The 20,556-nt window shown below is 43.6% G+C and overlaps 1 protein-coding gene and 1 long non-coding RNA gene across 4 annotated transcripts in view; both read left to right on the forward strand.

The window, feature by feature from the left end:
* Positions 1–14,642, forward strand: part of MGAT5 (alpha-1,6-mannosylglycoprotein 6-beta-N-acetylglucosaminyltransferase) — a 114,134-nt gene extending 99,492 nt beyond the window's left edge. For all 3 annotated transcript variants that reach the window (XM_063400950.1, XM_063400951.1, XM_063400952.1), the window contains exons 13-17: positions 35–181; positions 2,897–3,013; positions 3,787–3,861; positions 6,217–6,374; positions 7,437–14,642. In XM_063400950.1, the coding sequence (XP_063257020.1) occupies positions 35–181; positions 2,897–3,013; positions 3,787–3,861; positions 6,217–6,374; positions 7,437–7,635 (696 nt within the window). In that variant the 3' untranslated portion in view covers positions 7,636–14,642. The remainder of the gene's footprint in view (positions 1–34; positions 182–2,896; positions 3,014–3,786; positions 3,862–6,216; positions 6,375–7,436) is intronic.
* An 86-nt stretch (positions 14,643–14,728) lies between these two features.
* LOC134552359 (uncharacterized) lies at positions 14,729–20,427 on the forward strand. The gene is made up of 4 exons (XR_010080840.1): positions 14,729–14,769; positions 15,658–15,771; positions 16,701–16,850; positions 19,333–20,427. It is a non-coding gene; the product is annotated as an uncharacterized LOC134552359 (long non-coding RNA).
* Positions 20,428–20,556: the final 129 nt, after the last annotated feature.

The following is a 20,556-nucleotide window of genomic DNA, read 5'->3' on the forward strand; positions in this document are numbered from 1 at the left end:
AAAATGAAAATATCCCCTTTTTTGTATTTTTCAGCTGTTTGTTGGTCTTGGATTTCCATATGAAGGGCCAGCTCCCTTGGAGGCTATTGCCAATGGATGTGCTTTCCTAAATTTAAAATTTAACCCACCAAAAAGTAGCAAAAACACGGATTTTTTCAAAGGCAAACCTACACTCCGAGAGGTAAGCTCTATGAATCTTGGTATTTTTTTAATTGAAGATGCTTGTGGGTTTCCTTTTAGTAGCAGAGTGTAGGAGAAATTGCATTAATGTTCAAGGTTTATTGCCAGAGGTGTGCAACTGCTTTTTCCTTTAGTCATTAGTGAGAGTATCAGTCCTTATTTTTACAGGACAAATAAAATATTGTTGTTAGCACACTTTGACCTTTCCCTCTAGATTTGCTCATAGGTACATTCTACTGCTTCTTAATGAGACATCATAAACTGAAGTTTCACTTGGAAACCTGATGTTCTGCCCAGGAACAAACTGTGTCATTTTGATACATCACTTGAAAGTGTTTTTATTTTGTTGAAGAAACAGACATTGCAGTGTGCTGTGCAGGAAGTAAATAGGTGTTTAAGTAAATTATGAAAAGGGCATTTGTGGGTGGTTATGTGTGTTTGGGGATTTTTTTTTTCTTCAGAAAATGTCTGTTCGAGGCACTGTTGAGTTAAGGTATTAATGGTCATCCTCCGTGTTTGTGGTTAAATGGTGAAGACTTTTGGAGAGCTGACTTTGAAGAAAACAGGAAAACCAAACTCCAAGCTTTCAAAACAGTCAGTGTGTTTAGTGAGAGAAGTTTGAAGCTAAGTAAACTAAGCCCTCATCCTGGCACTGACTTTGGAATATTTCTCTTTGATTCAGTGTAGGTAAAATTCAGCCTATACTTGTAAACATTTAGTATTCACAGAACCATTTCTGACATCAGCTCTCATGTCTGTGGCCATGGCTTGCTCATAGGTGCATGGACATTTGTTCTTTATGTATTTACATCAAGGGAAAGCTCTCAGGTAACGTGCAGGTGATGAGAACCTTGCACAGCCACACTGTCCAGTTCAGTCCTTGGGCCATATAAATTGTGTTCTGAGCAGCACTAGCTGGTTGATAAGCAAAAGACAGTTTCCCATTTTCAATCAAGAACATAAATTCCTTGTAATTTTATGCTCCACAGCTGTAATTGCCTTTCTTGTTATACACTGAATTCATGTCCTGTGCAAGCTGAGGCTTGCCCCTTCTCTCAGTCAGTGTTGTAACAAAGGAGACAGCAATAAGGGAATAAAAACCTGGTTAAACTTTCTCCTTGGGCTTGACACCTTTCAAAACGTCTCTTCTGTGAGTCCCTTGGGTTTTGTCTCATTTCCATTTGTTCTGTGCCCAAACACCATAACTGGTCATGCTCAGTAAATAATCTGAACCCATCTAAGTGCTTCGTAGGAATTTCAGGGCTTGGAATGCCATGGTAAATCCTGATGGCATGTGTCAGCACTAACAGAATTACAGAAAAATAATCCCTGTTGACTGCTCTAGTGCAAAGCACATCATGTCTATCCATCAGGAATATTGCTGCCTTCACATGCCCTGCTGACCTATCCTGAGAGAAACCTTCTCTCTGACTGGCCCTCACACCTGCATTTAGATCCGATTGCCAGTAATCCATGTGCTGGTTCTTTGGGATTAAGGAAGCCCTTAAATGCTTCTCTCCATTCTACAAGTGCTAAGGAAGAACAAAGAGAGCTTCTGTAGTTCTGTGACATGATTATCCATACAAGAATTCAAAGATAAAGTCTGTGTTTAGTGGTTTTGTAAAGTTACCTTTGCAAGTTATTATTCTCCACAAGCAAAAGGCAATGGCTATTTTTTAATGAATTTTAAAATATTTTTTCTAATATGCAATAATTCTAACAGTGAATGCAACTGTTTCTTGCATTCACTTGAGGGAAGGATCAAGTACAGTGTATCTGCTGGTGTAGGAGAAGGTTCTTCCCAACAGACACTGGTCCTGTTTCAGAGCTTCTGCAATGCCTTTTTATCATAACAACAGCATAAAGAGGCAGCTGTATGAACATTGCCTATAAACACCCTGTCCTGTGGAGCTTTTGGTATTTATTGTAAAAGCACTTTCTTCTGAGGCTGGTGTAAACCTCTTCTCTCTGCTGTAGCTTTTGCCCCCTTTTGCATGTTCACATGCATGTTCTTACTTCTGGGTGACCAGTCACAAAAAATACTTATTGAGGTGTCCTGCTAGTTCTGAAAGCAACTCTGATACAACTTTTCTTAGTAGCCTTCTTGGGTATTCATTGATACCATTTTCTGACAAAGTGGTGAGCAAAGTATTGGTTATCACTCTTGCTGAGGTCACATTACTCTTCTACTCAGTCATGAGAGTCAGACTTCATCCTTTGTTACAAAAACTATTCTTTCTTCACTGTTGCTCTCAGAACTCTGGAAATGTTTGAAATTTGAAGGATGCAGGGTGAGGATGACATCTCTGGCAGGCAGCCATGCAGCTCTGAGCAGGACTGGTGGCAGTGAGAGGCTGTGAAGAAGGAGGGTGGCTCTGTGAATGAGCTGGGGGAAGCACGGTCGTGGTGCCGTAATTTCAGTAAACATCAAGTCTTCTGTGATTGAGGTCTTTGTGAGGATTGAAGATACAAATTAGAGGTGCACATATCTTTCTTGTGATCTGTGTTCCAACTAAATCTGATTTCCAACTAAATTCACTCTCTAAATTTAAAGAGAAAAGTGAAAAGTAACTCAGAAGGAATGGTGCTGACTGTTGCGTTCTAATTGAATTTTTGCACTATCCTTGTGCACTTCATCCAAAAAGTCTGAATAAGAGAGTGGGAGACAAGGATATCTTTACATGTTAATTTTTACCAATATAATTTCTTCTTTCAGTTGACATCTCAGCATCCCTATGCTGAAGTTTACATTGGGAAGCCCCATGTGTGGACTGTGGACATCAGTGATCTTTCTGAGGTTGAGAAGGCCGTGAAATCAATTTTGAATCAAAAGGTGAGGAATGTGTCTTCAATTTGCTGTCAGCACTTGAGGGTGTAGTGTGTAGTGCATGCTAGTCTAAGAGTGCTGCATTTTGGTAGGATATTGAAGAAAAAGTGGTTCTTACTTATCTATAGTATTGAAATTCTCATGTTTTAGTGCTGGATATGTCAGGTTCTTTGAAAAGGTTCATTGAAAAAATGAGTGGGTGAATGTGTATAGAAATGAGAATTTCACCTGTGAATTATACAGCAATCTGTGTTTTCTGTGCATTCAGTGGGGAAGTTTCATTGTTGATTCCTAGAGCATTGCAGACTCTGCACTGCTCAGCTCTGAGTTGGAGCCTTGAGATTCCCCCAGAAGTGCTCGTGCACTTACGGTGTGGAATGGTAATGAGGGCGCTTCAGGTGGGGGGAGAGTATGAAGGGATTTTCAAAGGTGTCACATTCTGTTCTGTCACTTCAGCTTCAGAACTGAAACTTGGTTAAAACAGGAGCTCTGGCATCCCAGAGGGTCTCAGACTAGCCTTACATCTGCCACTTTGCAGTGTACCCTGGGTTTCCAGAGAGAGAGTCATGGAGCAATTCTTACTGCCTTTGAAAAGGAGAAAAATCAGCTAAAACTGCTGATGGTTTTGTAAAGTTAATATTTGTTAATGAGTTTATTAGTACTTTTTGTTGCTACTTGAGCTGTAATGGGGTATTTGGAACAGAAGCTGCTGCCACAGAGCACACCATGAAGCTGATTGAAACAAAAACCCTTTTAACCTTACCACACTGTCTCCACAGATTGACCCTTACTTGCCCTATGAATTTACCTGTGAGGGAATGCTTCAGAGGATGAACGCCTTTATTGAAAGACAGGTAGGAACTTCTGTTGTGGATGACCCTTGGATTATGTTGGAAAGGGAGAACCATCTCCATTTTAAACCTTTTCAGTGTTGCTGCTGTCCAAGTAGAAGTAGTAGCTGTGGCAGCCTTGGCATTATGTGAAAGCAGAAAGGCAAAGCAATTTTTCAGTGTGTATGTGACTTCCTTAGCTGTGTACACACATAAAAGCTTTGGATAATGAAGGATCACTTAAATACAGAGGTACTTTTTGGTAGAATTGCAGTCTCTGAGCAGAATTGCAGCCTCTGGGCAGATTTTTCAAGTATTTAGTTTCAATCAATAACGATTTAAATGGTTTGGAACCCAGTTACTTAGAGGACTTTTGGTCCCTGTGCATTACTGCCAGCTGGGAGCAGCAGAAGATGTTGAGCTGGAGTAATAAACTGCAGAGATTTACACGGGATCCTGGTTTCTAGAAATTGTCTGTTTGCTTGGACTGCTGCCCAAGCCAGATCTGTTGCAGTAGCCAGCTCTGCCTTTTGTTCTGGCTGCTGCAGAAGAGAGATAGGAATAACCTTTATCTCTGATATGTCATTTAATTGCCAGGATTTCTTTCAAGGGCACTGGACATGTGTCTGTACTTGTATTTCTGAAGGTGGGTCCTAAAGAGTAGCACAGCTCCAGGTCAGAAGGGCAATTAGCACAGCACAGCTCTTCCCACTTTCCTGCCAATGAACACTTTAAGCTTTTTGCTGCTGTATTGATGACAAAACCTCTAAAAGTGTCACTGCTGCTTTTTATTCTTCTACCCAAGTTAGCTATAATTGGGAGTTTTTGTCAATTAGGAAGAAATGGAGCTCAGTCTAAGGGCGAAAAAGACACAATCAGGAGGGGGCACCTGTGGCTTAAACCTGTCTCTTCCCTCTGGCCCTCCCCCAAGGGCTAAGCCCTCCCTTGTTCTTCTCACAATTCCACAGAATATTGTAATTTTGCTCACTGCTTTGACTAATTGTCAAAAGCTGGTGGTGTTTCACAGCTCCCAGGATGTTCAAGCACAATTTTTAGCTGCATGTGCTTAGCACTTTGCCTAATTAACATGTCAGATGAACCAAAAATAAGAAGCAAAAAGAAAGACTGAGACCTTATTTTGACAAGTTTGTGGTGGAGGCAGGAGGAACTGAGAAAGCAGTGCAAGCTTGAAATGAGAACAAAGATGCTGGAATGGAGAATTGTTCTGGTTCAGAGGTTTTGTGCCTTGAGCACGACCGTGGGGTCTTCAAGGGGTTGTTGGTGTGAAGGGATGGGGCAGACACACTCTCCCACTGGTGACTCTGTGGGCAGTGAAACTGCAGCCTTTAAAGGAGGTGCCCAGAGTTCCCCTTCTGAGGCTGAGGGGTCAGAAGGGAGGACAATGCTCACAAGAAAGGTTTAGTGAACTCCCCTAACCTTCACTCCAACACCTGGGCTGCAGCCTTTCCCTTCTGAGGTAGAGAAGTGCTGTGAGCTGTGCTTGCACAGCCAGCAGTGCCACCTGCAGCTGGGTTAAAGCAGCTCTGCCTCCGAGCTGCTCCACCCTGCCAGTGCCCGGTGGGGCTGTTCGGTGCATCCCTGGCACCTGCTGAGCCATGCCCTGCTCCTGCTGCCTCTGTGGCTGCACACACAGCTGTGTGCTCTGCAAGGCAGCAGCAGAGGCTGGGAACAGAGGGAGGGATTGCTTCAGTTTTGGCTGTGGCATCAAAGGAGCAGGCAGGCAAGCACAGCCAAAGCAGCAGGGATTCCCTGCTGCAAATCCGAGCTGGTGGATGAGGCAGGCTGGGCTGGTGGAACAGACACACTGGCTTTGAAAGATGTGGCCAAGCAGAGAACTGGAGAGGCCAGCAGAAAATGTTTGGGGCAGGACTGTGAGGTCAGAAAACTGCCTTGGCTCAGCAGAGGGTCAGCTGAGCCCCAGAGCTTGGCAAAGGGAGTGAGAACATTCACCCAAGAGCAGGAAAAAACAGATGAAGGAGGACACCCCCTTTGGTCTCACCTTGAAATTTGTGGGTCCCTTCCAACTCATGGTATTTTACAATTCATGACTGTATAATATTACATTTGTGGTGAGACCTGGAAGTATGAAAACTTTCTCCTTCGGCAGAGGAAATCAAAATGGAATGAAAAAAGCCCAAGCTGATATTGAGAACTGGTAAATGAATTTAGGGGCTTTGGGTCACAGTGAGAGATAATTCACACAAGTCTTGGTTTTGTCTGCTGGAGGCAAACCATGATGGACCAGGCTCAAATTATTTGATCACCTTTTGGTGAGAGTTGCCAAATGTTCAAATACAGTCTGAGTGTTGTGAAATGTTGTCTGAATGCGTCATAACAAAACATGATCTGTCACTGCAGGATTTCTGTCACGGGCAGGTGATGTGGCCCCCATTAAGTGCCCTTCAAGTAAAAATTGCTGAACCTGGAAAATCCTGTAAGCAAGTTTGTCAGGAAAGCCAGCTCATCTGTGAGCCTTCCTTTTTCCAGCATCTTAACAAGGACAAAGCTCTGCTTAGGTAAGTATTTATAGCACAAATATGTTGTCTGGTCTCTTTATTGCACTGGTTTTTTCCACATTTGGAATTTAAAGCACAAGTTCTGTGAGAAGGGAAGGTGGGGAGAGCAGCTGTGGCTGCAGCAAGCTGGGAGTGAGGAGTGTGGGGTGATGGTGACTGCTGAGAGCTCAGGGGCCAAAAACCCTCTGTCACATTGTCCTGGGTAAAGAATTGTGACCCCTGCTGCACTGGAGGTGTTGGGTGTTAAGGAAAGGAATGCTGCTTTCGGGTGCTGCTCTTTGGCAATGTGTCTGTGTTCCTTTCAGAATGAAAACAAACCAGCCTACCACAAATGGCTGTAAGGGAATCTGCTTTCCAGGTTTTCTATCCCCAGTTTTTGCTAAATTACATTGTAGAAGATTTTGGGGTTTGTATTTTCTTTGAAAAGTTGTAATTTCCAGTGGAGTTCAGAAGCAGCTCGTATAAAGACTTTCTTTTCTAGCTGTCTAGACAAAATCATAATCCTGTGGAAAAACCCCGTCTGTTAAATGCTGAAAGTTACCAATGTTTCCAGAATAAGTGAAAAACAAGGCTCTGCTGGAATTGCTACCCTGCTGCTTGAGCTTTGTGGTCAGAAAAAGGCAACTGGCATTTTTCATTTTCCTGCTGGCTGGTTCCTGGGAGCTGCAGGCCCTGTTCCCTGCAGCCCAGGAGCAGCATCCCTCATCCTCACAGTGCAGCTCACCCACCTCCAGCTGCCCTGGGGGAGAGACTTCCTGAAATCAAAGAGAATATCTCCTGATTTCAGATTCTTTGAGTTTTTGGGGAACAGTCAAAAGCTTGTTTTTATTCTTTAACATCTTTTATTAATCTTTAGGAAACAGTAAAGCTGTAAAGGCTGCAGTGCCCTCTGCAGAGAGAATCTGTACAGCAGAAAAGTCACGTTCTGGGAAGCTGCACTTGTAAATGCACTCGATTTAGGCTCTGATAGAGCAGAGTTTGTTATTTTTAGCGAGGAAGGATAAAAACTGTCCCAAATCCCATAACTCAGGTGTGACCCAGCTCACGTGCTTTGCTTTTCAGGCACAATATCGAATGTCTCACCGTGGAGTCTGCAAACGATATCCTGGTCCCCTCTTTTGATGCGAGGAGGAAGCACTGTGTTTTCCAGGGTGACCTGCTGCTGTTCAGCTGTGCTGGCTCCCACCCTGCCCACAGGAGGATCTGCCCCTGCAGGGACTATATCAAGGGGCAGGTTGCACTCTGCAAGGACTGCCTATAGCAGCAGCAGGGCTGCTCCCAGCCGGGGACAACGGGACGAGTTCGGAGAGGAGTTCCTTGTACTTCCTGCACTTTGGTCCAGGTTTTCCGCTGCAGGCAGAGCTGGCATTGCTGGGCAGAATTGTCTACTAAGAGAGGAGGGATTCAGAATAAACTGTTGTAACTGATCTTTTCTTCCTGTAAGGATGTTTGCAGTGTCACTCCTCAGATTCCTACAGCTGTTTGCGAAGAGAAACGAGTCTCATGTTCGGCAGTGGTTTGAAGATGACTGCGCAGAATAGTTTGTAGAAAATTTCCAGACCCATCAAACTTCTGTTTTTGTTGTTTGGGTGAAGTGTTTTCTATTTTTTTAATGAGTTAAAACATCCCCCATCATGGTTAGCTAAAGGATCTCAACTTCATTCCAGTAGAAAATTGAAAAACGTGTGCTTGAGGGAGGGGATGCTGGGGAAGGAGGACTAACATTTTATTCAAGGTGCACTGGTTTGGGTACAGCTTTGGCTTGAATGGCTGCAAAGTGGTTCACTTCACAGGAACTTGGAATAATGAGAGAGCTCTGTACTCTGCTATTGGGTTATTTGGGCCCAGTTTTGTGGGTTGGGTGTTGTTTTTTTTTTTCCTTTTTTTTTTTTTTAATTAAATCTTTGTATACAACAAGGTGTTGTCTGCAACACAGCTGCTGCACCAGAGCAGCCTAAGCAGAGTGTCACAAATGAGCAAATAGGCAGCTGGCAGCGTGTGACACATCTTGGTGACTGCACAGCTCACTGGGGTTGTGGCATTCTTCAGTGTGGAAAAGCTACACAAACACACCCCCACTTTTGGAATGGACTCATCACAGTTTACTGGTCCCATTTAGAGAGCAATCCTTGGAATTTGCCCACGCTTCTGTTGTAGTCTGTCTACTAGAAATACTGTGTGAAGCAAAAAGTATTCAGCATCATTGGAGCAATATTATTGTTAGAGCCTCAGTTTGCTACGGCTTCCAGTAGTTAAAGTGTTGCTGAATGACATAGAAAGGTTAAACTAAGCTAACTATAATTATTGTATGGTAGAAATGTAAAATGTCTTCATAACTAGCTAGGTTTTTAAAGAGAAATTTTTTCGGGAGAACAAGTAAGAGGAGACGAACTGAAAAAGAACTAATCAATCCTCTGGTGTTCTTTGATGGTTTTTCTGGTTTTAGGGGGCTGCTTGTTTCTTCTTCCCTTTTTATTAGGCACACCAATTACAAATTTAGAAGAAAACAATTCAGAAGTTCAGAATTTAAGTCAAAGTTGGTTTGGTTTGGGGTTTTTTTTTGAGAGAAGCAATTTAACTCCTCTGAACTGCCTTTTTTTTTACAGAGGTAATTTTTGTTGTTTTCAGCAGAAGGTGACATGCCTGACAGCACCATTTGTAGTCAGAAGTTACATGTTAAGATTAGTGAGAAACAAACGTGCAGTCAGAGTCTGTAGGTTTGCAGTTTGGATTCTCATACTCTCACCATGCTGGAATAAAACCTCAAATCAGCACAGATATTTTTTATTTTTCATAAAGATTACCAGGTAGTAATGAAAGGCATTGATGCTTTACATTTTCCTTTCTCTGACATATCTGCTTGGCTCAGATTTTTTGTGTAAGCACTGTTCATTATCTGTGTGGGAATATTGCTGGACGTGGTGACCTACCAAAGCTCAGGCAAGGGAGATGCTATTGCACCGTGGATAAATCCTCCAGAACAGTTTTTGCAGTCTAACTTCAATTTAAAGGCAGTGAATGAGCCTTTTCAAGCATTTGGTTTCCTGCCTCAACACTCCTGACAGTGTTAACCTGCAGCACTCCATAACCTGGCTCTGCACAGCACAGGAGCTGTTGAGTAAAAAGGCTCTGTGGGGCTGTTGAACAGCAGGGTCACCAGGATCTGGGTTCGATGATGTGAAAATCTGCTGTATTTTACATTAATTTTCCAGAAACAGAGCAGCTGGGTTCTCTAATGGGAGGCAAAATTTTTGTGTGAGAAGAAAACAAATGCAAACCAGTATGAAAATCCTTCCTGTTGCCATAGCTCAGCATTTGCTTCAGTCAGCACAAATGTAGTTTACTGTAGTTTCACTGCCCTGGAAGAACTGGGGGAGGAAATTGGAAATGGGTCTGAGCAGGCACAACAATTCATTCTGTATTTATATAAAATATCCCCTGCATACCTGTGCATATTTGTGCAACTAGAAAATCCTGCCTATCACACAGTGTATGACCTTTCAGCTGGTGCTGAAAGTAAAGGCAACAGCAGGACTTGTGTGCTCCAGTTCAGCCTGATGTTTTCCAGGTAGGAATTGCTTTTGGGCTGGGATATCACCGAATTATGTTGGAAACAAAGTTTTGTGCGTGTGCACTTAAAGGATGCAAAACAGGTGGGTTTTGCTGTAGTGGAATTCTTTGCTGTAAATACATGTTTGCTTGGTTCCCCCTGCTCTAAGGCCCACATGGCAATACATACTGCATTTGATTTTGCCTCTAAACCTTTAAAGATGGGAGGGGTTTGGTATTTGTTATTTTAAGACTTTCTGGTCTAGTGCTTTGCTCAACGCTAAGTTTGCCTTTACCACAGCAGGGAGGGTTCATTGTAAGCTCTGTTTTTTCATGCTGTAGCACTGTTCCTAGTCTGCTGAACTGAGTTACTGCATTCTGGCAAAAATGGAACAGCAGCACCAATGCCGCTTGCATTTCAGCCAGGGACAGAATATCCAAATTGGCTTCAGAGTCAGTGGTCTCTGATCTTATTTCCACTGAAACCTATAGAGAAGACTCATTAATCTTGAAGAATAACGAATCAAGACCTACAGCTTCAGTGTAAATTCCTGTAAGAGGAGACCACCATGAGAGCTGTAAGTGCATAGACTGCAGGCATTGCTCACTGCACGCTCCCCAGCCACCCTCCCTGGTGCAGTGAGAATTTACATAAACACTCAGGCTCATCCACGTGGGACCAGTGGAAAATTGGAATTATTTACTAAAACTTGTAATAGATACCCACATTTCAGGCTAGCAGGCGGCTTTGTGTCTGAGTTCCATAACTGTTTTCTTTCCTAATTGAAGAATAAAGGTGTAGTCCAATTCTTGCACTCAAGCAAGGACATCAGAGGGGACCGTGCTGCTGTTTTCAGTGTGACAGCAGAGCTTGCAGCTTCCTTTGCTCACCAGTCAGGTTTTTGCATGACTGCATTTGAATATATTGATCTGCGATTGATGGGAAAAAAAAATGTCAAAAGTTGAATACAAAACCATTTTACAAGCTTTTAAACATATCTCTCATATCAAGACATTCTTTGTTTTAAAATTTTGTATTTTTGTATGTGACCTAGTTTTTTTTTCAAAAATCTTGTTCCTACAGGATTAGAAAACTTGAGAGAAGTATTTACATATTTATTAAAATTAACATAAAAGGCTTGCCTTTGAAAGGTAAAGTTGGTAAATACACACTGTTTAAAAATGCCAATAAAAACCTCATTTATTTCATATATGCAAGTTGATTTGCACATGTATAAATAGAGTTGCTTTTTGCATTTTTTGCTTAGTTTCTATGTTTCTTTTTGTAATTTATAGTTGCAGCAGTGTGTTTGCTTGTTTATATCAGATTATGTTTCTACAAATATTTAATGTTTATGTGCCTTTTTTACTTTCTTTGGGGTTTGGATGAGTGTTTGGAGTATGGACACTGTCTGAACAAGTATAATGGAACACTAATTCCAGGTAAATTGTGCTGATGACTCTACAACTTAGTGGTGTGAATTTTGAATGTTTTTAGGTAGTGGAGAAATCTGTTCTAAAAGTATTATAAGGCTTAATAAGATAAAAGATACTATAACTTTTAATAATTCCTGCAAAACATTGCTTCTGCAAGCAGAATGCGATTTTCTGAGAATCTATGATTTGGCATGAGAGCTCCTGCTGGGACGGGATGTCTGTCAATGACCAGGGAGCAAAGGAAAGCCATTAGCATTCCCCAGGGAGACAATGACAACAGAAACCTCCAGGAACAGCCAAAGGTGATTTGGTGAGCAGGAGAGTTGGAGATCCACACTGAGGTTTGCCAGGTGTTGGTTTTTCAGATGAAGATGTCTCTGCAGTTCCTGGTGCTGCCAGAGGATCAGGCCTCAGCACAGCTGAACTGGCAGCTCTCGGTGGGGAGGGACTGCTCAGTTTATTGCAGTGGATTTGCTTTTTTGTGCTATTACTTCTCTGCAATAGTGTTTGCAAAGCAGCTGCTGAGCAGATTGCAGTTGGGATGGGGCTGTAGCCAGAGCCGGGACTCTGCACCTTCCCAGCTCCACTCTGCTCCCAGCTGCTTTGTGCCAGCTTTTGCACCGTGCTGATTATCAAGAATTCAGACTCATTGAAAATTAGTCTTGATATCATCAGCTCCAAATCAGGCTGTCATTGTTGTACCACATTTGTGCCACTGTCCTTTAAAGTCCTAGGCAGCATCCTTGATTTGTCCTTAATACAAAAGACGTACCCTCTCCTCTCAGAGTGCGTGGCCCATCTGAATTGCAAAGGTGATTTATGAGTTTGCAGCACTGTTCACATAAACAAACCCCAGATTGCTTTCTTGGGTATGTCTTTTGCTCAGAGTTCATTTCGGGACCAAATGTTGCTAGTAAAATAAATTAAATGGGATGAATCAGGCTGGATACAATCTCATCCAAGCCTAATTAACTCAGTGACTCCCACTGGCTTCAGTGATAGCACGACTCCTCCATTAATATTTCTTAAAATTAAAAAATCAGCCCTCCCTTTTTAATAAGTGTAAAGCACTGTATCTTAAATGATAAAGACCAAACACTTGCAGGGCATATTGTACACATACCAGCAACCAGTTTTTCTTGCTGGCAAAACATAGCTCAGCTCTAAGTTGATGTTACTGATTAATAATTAAGTGTCAGTTGAAAACGTGGTTAAATTGCTGCTCAGCCAGCAGTTGGGAGTCTGAGGGGTGACATTTTTGTTTGTTTATTTTTAGAGAGACTAGGAGTGACCAGTTTCTGATTTCCCAGTCTTTTTTCCAGGGGTGCTAACAATTGGCATGGCTGTTTCCTTGTGATGTTTGTCCTGCAGCTGCTATGCCTTCAACTCCTCACTTGTGATCTCTTTCCATCTGAAGTTCTCCTTTGGCCCCACTGTTGTTGGGATTGCTGTAAACTCAAGGAGGATAATGCACTGACAGATGTGTTTTCATTGGAGCTGAAATGGCCTGGGACACTGAGGAGTTTACTGAGATCTGCTTTAATAATATTGCTGTAAATGTAACATCAAAACACACTGTTTTATGGGCAGTGACTTAAAGCTCATCTACACATTTTCAAGCAGTTCTATAGGAGGTTTTTAATTAGTTTGTAATTTCCAAATATATTTAAATGGAATGTGTAAACAGCAACTGCATGTTTCAATCACAAAATGTTTACTGTAGGAATGTGTTGAAAATAGCAGAGGCTGGACCCCAGAGTGCCTCGGGTGTGAGGCATCATTCTTTGTCCTTTATTTCAGGAAAAGCAACAAAGTGCAACCATTGCTGATGTGCCTTGCACATTGGGACCTATCCATTTTTATAGGTGTCATCCTTTGCATATCCATGGAATTAGGAGCACACAAAAGTGTGTTTAATTCAGCAGACCTCTCTCAAGAGCACTAAGCCCCCTGTTTATTGACTGAGTAAATAAAACCACATCCTCAAAGTTTTGATAAAACGAGTACCAGCTTCACCCTCAACACACAGAAATTGCTTTAAAAAATCAGTTGTGCTCAGGTGATTGAAACCCTTCTCTCTGCTGGGCAGATCAGTGCAGGTGCCATGAACTTCAGTGCTCTGCATTTGTCACCTCGTGTAAGGGCTCGCTGAACTGCAGCCTTGAGGACCTTGCTGTCCCCATGGCCACCAGAGCATGTGGTTGCTCCTGGTGCAGGAAAAACAGGAGAACACATCAGGAAAACACATCTGTATTGTCACTGCAAATAGCAGCCCTGGATCCTGCAGGAGCCCCCAGATCCTTGGCTTTAAGGAGAGCATTGTAAATAACGCCTGGCATTTCCTGGAGCCACCCGGGCACCAAGTGCATGCAACACAAGCTCCAGCAGCTGCAAAAGTAGTTTGAAGTATCAAATAGGCACATGATAAATCAAGTGAAATTGCTGTCTGAGGGCAGTTAATTTTAATAGTGTAATACCCAGAACTAATTTATGTTCGTTAACAGGTCTGTTGCAGTACAGTGGCAGTGAAAAATATTTTTAAGGAGTCATGGGTTTAATTTGGTTTCTGCAAGGAATGCAGGAGAGGAGAAGGAAGTGGCAGTTTTTACCAAAGGGAAAAGAGTAAATTTTGTGAGAAAAGTTACCCTGAAGATTCTAAGAGAGCTAAAAGAAAAATATCAGGGAATATTTACAAAGCTAATTTGGGCTTGGAGACATCGATCCCGCTGAGCTTGCTGAGCTGACCAATGCCCAGGGATTCTCCAGAGTGCAATTTGGGGCAGCTCTTTGGGTTCTGGTCTGCATCACTCCCTGGAGGAGTCTCCCTCTTCTTGGGTGAAGAGGGTCAGAGTCTGAATAAGCCCTGTAGCAATGGAAATTGGGAAAAAAACCCTACTGAATTCACTGAAAGTAAAATACTGCTTTTTGCAAACAATAATGTGGAATCAAGGAGGGGTTTTAAATGTACACAAGAACTTCAGGGTCAGGCTGGTACTGTGGGGTGTTTGGTTTGAATTCTCCCCTACTAGGTTAATCCTTTGTTTTATTTCAGTGGTTGTGTTCCACTATATTATGTTCAAGCAGTTGGATTCAAACAGAACAGAACGCAGTGGTTCATATACTGCCAAGTTCCTGGGGTTCAATAGGATGGGATTTTTTTTTCTTTTAGAACAGTAAATGTCTGTACTTTAATGGCATAGAAAAATGCTTTGTTTTCACTGTTGTAGAAAAAAACTAGGGAGAATTTATTTTTCAATAAACTTTTTTCTTGTGTGATTTGGATTTATGATTGCTTTGTGCTTAAATGGGAATGCCATGAGCTGCCTTTTATCCCAAATTTCATTTGAGTGGCTTCTTCCAACTTCCAGGTGCAGCTGGGTGTTTCTGTGGCTGCCCCACCTCTGCACAGGTAAGTCCCACACCTGAGCCAGAAGAACATCAGGTGAGTAATGAACAGTTTGCTTTGTTTTGTTTTAAACCTGAGTTGGATTACATCAAACCTCCTTTCAGGAGGCAGTTTTGTCACAGCAGCAGTTAGGAATTCCTGCTTTCCTGTGAATTTACAGCACGCTCAGTTACAGCACACACTGAATTTACAGCACTGTAAATTTGGGAGAAAGGGAAAGTGAGGCAGGAATTGCACAGTGGCTCTCAGGCCTGCAAGACTTACAGACACGAGACACTGTGGAGTGCAAAGATAGAGCCACAGTGTGATAAAATAGCAGCTTTGGAGAGAATTCTCTGCAGGATCCAGTTTACCATGCAAAGCACTCGGGAGCTTGTGAAACATTTGCATGTGGAACAAGGGCTGAGGTGTGAAGCTTTGGGATTGGGGTGTGCATTCAGTGCACTCGAGAGGTGCCACATGAAATCACCTTGGAGCTCTGAATAAATACAAATGTCCAGAGTGAAACTTCTCCAGGGGTGCTGTCAGGGAATTGCAGTGGCACCCGTTCTGCTGACAGCCTTTTCTGCCCACCTCAGGTCTGGTTAGCCCAGCCAAGCCTGAGGGAAGGGCTCTCTGTTGTCAGCTGCTGGGAATGTGGAGAGGTTTTGGTGGAGGCAGCCAAGAGTAATAGAGCAATTAATGGAGCAGTAGACAGTGGAAAAAACAATAGGGAAAAAAAAAGAAGACAGCTCTTTATCTATTAAAAAATGTCCATTTGCAGCACAGTTGCTATGCGTTTTTGAAAAAAACCCCACAACTACACTGGAGAGAAACAGCAGCTCATTTTTTTCCAGCATTACCTTTTTCTGAGTTTGTTCTTTGTTGACGTTTTGGTTTTTTTGTTTTTAGTGTGGCCACACATAACTGAGTACTGTAGAATCAATCAGAAGAGTACAGAAGTCAGTAAATATCAGCTCGAGATGCCTTCTACTGTCCCTCTCCCAATTAGTGACACACACCCTGGTAAGCAGGAGCATAAATGAAGATGTCAGACAGCTGCCTGCAGGCTGGGAGAGGTTTGGGAGGTGGGTTTGGATATCCACTTGGCCACTCTCTTCACTGTCCCAGTGCAGACTGCTCTGTGCATTGTGGCTGCAGAGGGTGGTTTTTCCACTGTGCAGTGCTGCTGCAAGAGCCTTTTATGGCTGTTCCAGTGAGGAAAAGTATGTGAATATCCTTCACCATTTGCCCCTTTTATTGTCCTTGGCATATTTCCCCTTGGACTAAATCGGGTGAAAATGTTGGTTCTGTGTTGCTATTCAACACACCACAATTTCCAAATGTTTCCTACCATCAAAATGAATTAGTGGAGGACACTGCTCATTCAGGCTCTTGTTCTGCTTATTTTTGGAAACGTTTTCCTTCCTGTTTCATTCCCTTAATTGTTGTTCAGCTTTGACATCTAAAAAGCTGAAGAGACATCTGTAAAATGGCGAGCAGCTAGAGTTAGATGTGGGCTGTGTTGCAGTCACATAATGGAAAAAAAATGTATGAAAATTGGAAGTTGGAATAAAAAATACACCATGCAGCTGTATTGGAAAGCTCATTTGGGGGAGCTGAAATGCTGAATACTTCAACTCTCACATGCTTAGGCTGGGTTTAGTCAAACTCCAGCTGGTAGAGAGTCCACAGATGGAAACGTTTTGCTGGGACTTTGTGCTGCTCTCAGAACTTTTCCTCTCAGTGTGCAAGAGCTGGAGCAGCCACTTCGCTGCCTCACACTGCCCTGTATTTGTGTTTATGCTCGTCAGGACTTGTTATTTTATTTTATTGATGATGGAGATTGCATTTAGCTAAAATCTAGGTAGTAAACGTTTGTAGCAACCCTGGGAACAATGCACAGAGCAGACTCCAGCTGTTGGGTCTCATCTTGGTCCTGCTTTCCTTGGCAGCCTTGGCTCGGGGTCCTTGCTCCTGCAGGGCCTCAGGGAGCTCTGCCTGGCTGAGGACATCTGCCCCCTGCACCTTTGAGAGGAGAGACACGTCCAAGCAAACCAGGGCTGGACAAAAATGCTGCAGAAATCCACAGAAGATGTACTGAGGTGAGAGAGAGCCTTTGGTGGGGGCTTTTTTAGAAAACCCCAACCTCCTAAATGAGGACAGCTGAAAGTTGTCATTCCTCATATTATTTTGACGTACAAATGCAAGCTGTCTTGGAAATATGTATTTAATAGGTTTCTTTAGGACCTGCAAATGTGATCCTCTCATGATCTCAGGCTCTAAGTCACCGCCTCTGAGGGAAGGTTAAGCTCTAGTCCTTCAGGCCTCTATGCAGGTTTTCTGAGTATCAGAATGGTGCTTCCATTGTAAGTACGGGGTCTTGGAAGGGAAGCTGCCAAAGCCCTGGAGACCCCTCTTGGCTTCAGTTCCCTCCCCACTCCATAGGAGGGTGGGATTGATGGGATCAGCCCGAGCTGTGCTGCAGGCTGGGTTCTGCCCCGTGGGGCTGGGTGAGGGGAGGTTGGCATTGTCACTTGGCCTGTTTAGGAGTTGCTCCAGGCCACTGAGGGGTGACAGGAGTCCCCACAGCCTGTGTCAGCATGAGGGGAGTTCAGCAGGGGGCTGGGCTGGGTGCCAGCAGTGGGAGATGACTAAAGGGGACGTTTCCCAGTTATTTGCCAAACTAACTCAGAAGAAAATGTACTTTGAGCCTGCCTGAGCTGGATGTTGGTGTTGGTGTCAGTCCCGGCAGGACCTGAACTCTGAGCTTCCCCTCTCCTGCAGCTGCTGCAGAGTGGGCTGAGGACTGGGGGCAGCTGTGCCCGCCACAGTGGGCAGCTGATCCCACTGAACAGGGAAAAAGCAGGAGCTGTTGGCTGCCACCTCCAGTACCGATCCCATGGCTGAAAGGGAAATAGCAACTCCCAATCTTGGGGGAACAGGAGAGGGAAATATCCCTGGCTGGGCTCTTAACTTGAATTAATTATGCTCTCACATTGCATAACCTGGCCCCACATGCCAGGCCACAGGAATGTGTTTTTGTGCTACTCCTGTGCAATTCCTGGTCCTGGATAAACACAGCCAGAGGTGCAGGGATGGGCTCTGGCACAGCACCTCTCGGTGGCAGCACACCCAGCACAGGCAGAGAGGTGAGAAATCACTGCCAGCACAGCAAAGCTATGTGCAACCCCTGTGTGAAGCATCTGCACAAATCTGTGAATTCCAGCAATAATCTCTGTTCAAGGAGTTTCCTTAGCTTTTTATTTGAGTGCCAAGGAAAAATGCGTTGTGAACATTCCTGGTTTGCATGTTATTAAGGTTTAATAGATGGACTGGATGACCTTGGGCTAGATGACCTTTAAGAGATCCCTCCCACCCCAAACTGTTCCATTAATCCTTGTCCTGTGGCCTAACATCTCCATGAGCTGGCCCAATAAAAAGGAATGCCAGAAGTGTCTTTGCTTTTCTCCAGGCAGCTGGGAATGCAGAAATGCAAGAGGTATTAGCAGTGGTGAGCACCTCTGGGGTACATTCCCAGCTGCAGGTGTACCTACAGCTGAATTTGCCCACATCTGAGGAGCTTCTTGTCTGGGATCTTTGCTTCAGGTCCATTCCTGGAATATCATCAGGGAGCTTCTTTACAGGCTCTTTTCCCACCATGGTTGGATGATGCTTGTTTATGATCTGGCTACTATAGCCAGAAGTAAAATTGAGTAAATCAGCAGCAGATGTTAGTCTGGTGATTTTTTTAATGACAATCAAGATTCAAAAAAAATCAGGCTTTTAGCTAAAAGTGGATGTTATCATTTCCCATGCCTACCTGATGTGTGTGGGTCATGGCTGGGGACACAAGATCGCAGCTCGTGTAATCCTGACAGTTTTGGATAGCTCCCTTCTCTGCCAAACAACATGGCCAGATTCAAAGCATCTGCTCAGTGTCACAGCCACTTTCAGGGATTAATTTGCAATTCTGAGCTTGGCCAGACTTTAATAAGTGCAGTTTGCAGCCTCATTCTGGCCAGTGCTGTTCCTTGTGCGAGCACCGAGGCTCCTTCCCTGCGTCCTGTGCACAACAAAGAGCCCTTGGCAGTGCTGAGGCTGCTGTGATCACCAGACAGGGGATTATTTTGGCCAGTGCCAAGTTTCAGGTGATTAGTGCCAGTGCTTTTGAGCTGTTGCAGCTTTTTGAAAAGTCCACCTCCACGTAGCCTAGCTGGGAGCGCACTTGCCATCTCATGGTTGGAAAAAATCAACTGGCACTGACATTTAATAAAGACAACTCATACAGAAACCCTTCCCTCTGAGGGTGGCTGCCTCGAGCAGTGTCACAGGAGATGGATGAGCAGTTATTTTCTCTGCTATTGTCACATACCACACAGTCTCCTTGATGCCAGCTGGCTTTATCACCATTTCTGAGAATCATTTTTTCCTGGACTTTTTGAAGCACCACAAGTATTTCTGTTATTTCCTTGTATTTACCTGCAATGCTTTGAAGCACCTGCGGTAACTGAAAACTCTCTGCAATTAGTTTAAACTCATCTGATAAGAGTATGATTAACTTGTTTAACCACATCTCCTTTTCAGGTGTCTGCACTCAGAAACATCCTCAGAGCATTCCAGAGTTCCAGAAGGAAGTGTGAAACTTCATTAACGGAGTGTTTAACCTTCCTTTGTGCATGAGCACATCTGTGCTCCTGTTTACACTCAGCATTTTACCACAACTATTTAAAGTTTGAGCTGGGTGTTGGTTTGAGTGTCTTGCATGCTCTCAGTGGTTTAGGACTTTGGTGTGGCACAGGTTTTATCAGGAGTTCAGCCACCACCTTGTCCCTTCTCCTCAGTTTTCTGCAGCAGAGGGCTACAAACAGGCTGCTGGGCTGCACTGCCCTGGCAAGAGCACTTCTGGCAGTGCTCAAGTGTCATTCTCAAAACTGGCAGTTGGATTGGAGATGGGAAAGGGTAAACAGTACCAAGAAAACTAACAAACCCCTGAAATGTCTAATATTGCTCAGTTCAGGCCCTGGCTCTGTGATTGTGAGGCTGAAGATGCCTGACAAACACTGTTAATCAGTGAGGAAATACCAGTTCCACAGCTCCCTTCATGGAACTGGTGTGAGAGAAGAAACATCATGGGAAAAGCAAAAGTGTAAGACATTAAGGTCTTGTGCAGGGTCTTGGGGTGGCATTTGATATTTTAAAATCCACCTGTGCTGAGTACAATGAGCACTCCTACACTTTCCAGTCCTTCTGGAGTCCTTGCTGAATGCTCCTCTGAAGCAGCTCCTTTGTCACCCCACAGCTGAGTGACATCATCCTGTGACAGCAAGGCACAAGCAGCATCAGCACTGATAGCAGCAGTTTGCACACAAATACTTATACAAATAATTATCCAAAATATGTGAAAACAAACGATAGCAGCAGGGCAAGTTTCATTTTGCCATAACCTGTATCAAGGCAGGTTCTCTTTCCAATACTGCCGCTCTCATATGGGTACTGTCAGGTCAGGGAAACCACTGGAGGATCTCCAACACTGGGAGCTGGATTTTACTAAAGATCCTTAAGGACCTGGTCAAGTCACAGATGATGGGAAATACAGAAATTCACACTTGTGAAAAAAACCCAGTGTCTCCACTGTACATCCCTCACTGATCAGTCTAATTGTACATCTACCCTCATATCTGTAGTCTATTCTTATGTGCTAGAAATGGGCATTTCTAGGTACTCACCTATTTACTTCCAACTCTGCAGCAGTCTGTCATGATTTTTATTCACCTGTGCTAAATAGAAGCAACAATACTGATTCTCTGT

The sequence above is a fragment of the Prinia subflava genome, chromosome 6 (genome assembly GCF_021018805.1).
Source record: "Prinia subflava isolate CZ2003 ecotype Zambia chromosome 6, Cam_Psub_1.2, whole genome shotgun sequence".
In the NCBI taxonomy this organism is placed as follows: Eukaryota; Metazoa; Chordata; class Aves; order Passeriformes; family Cisticolidae; genus Prinia; species Prinia subflava.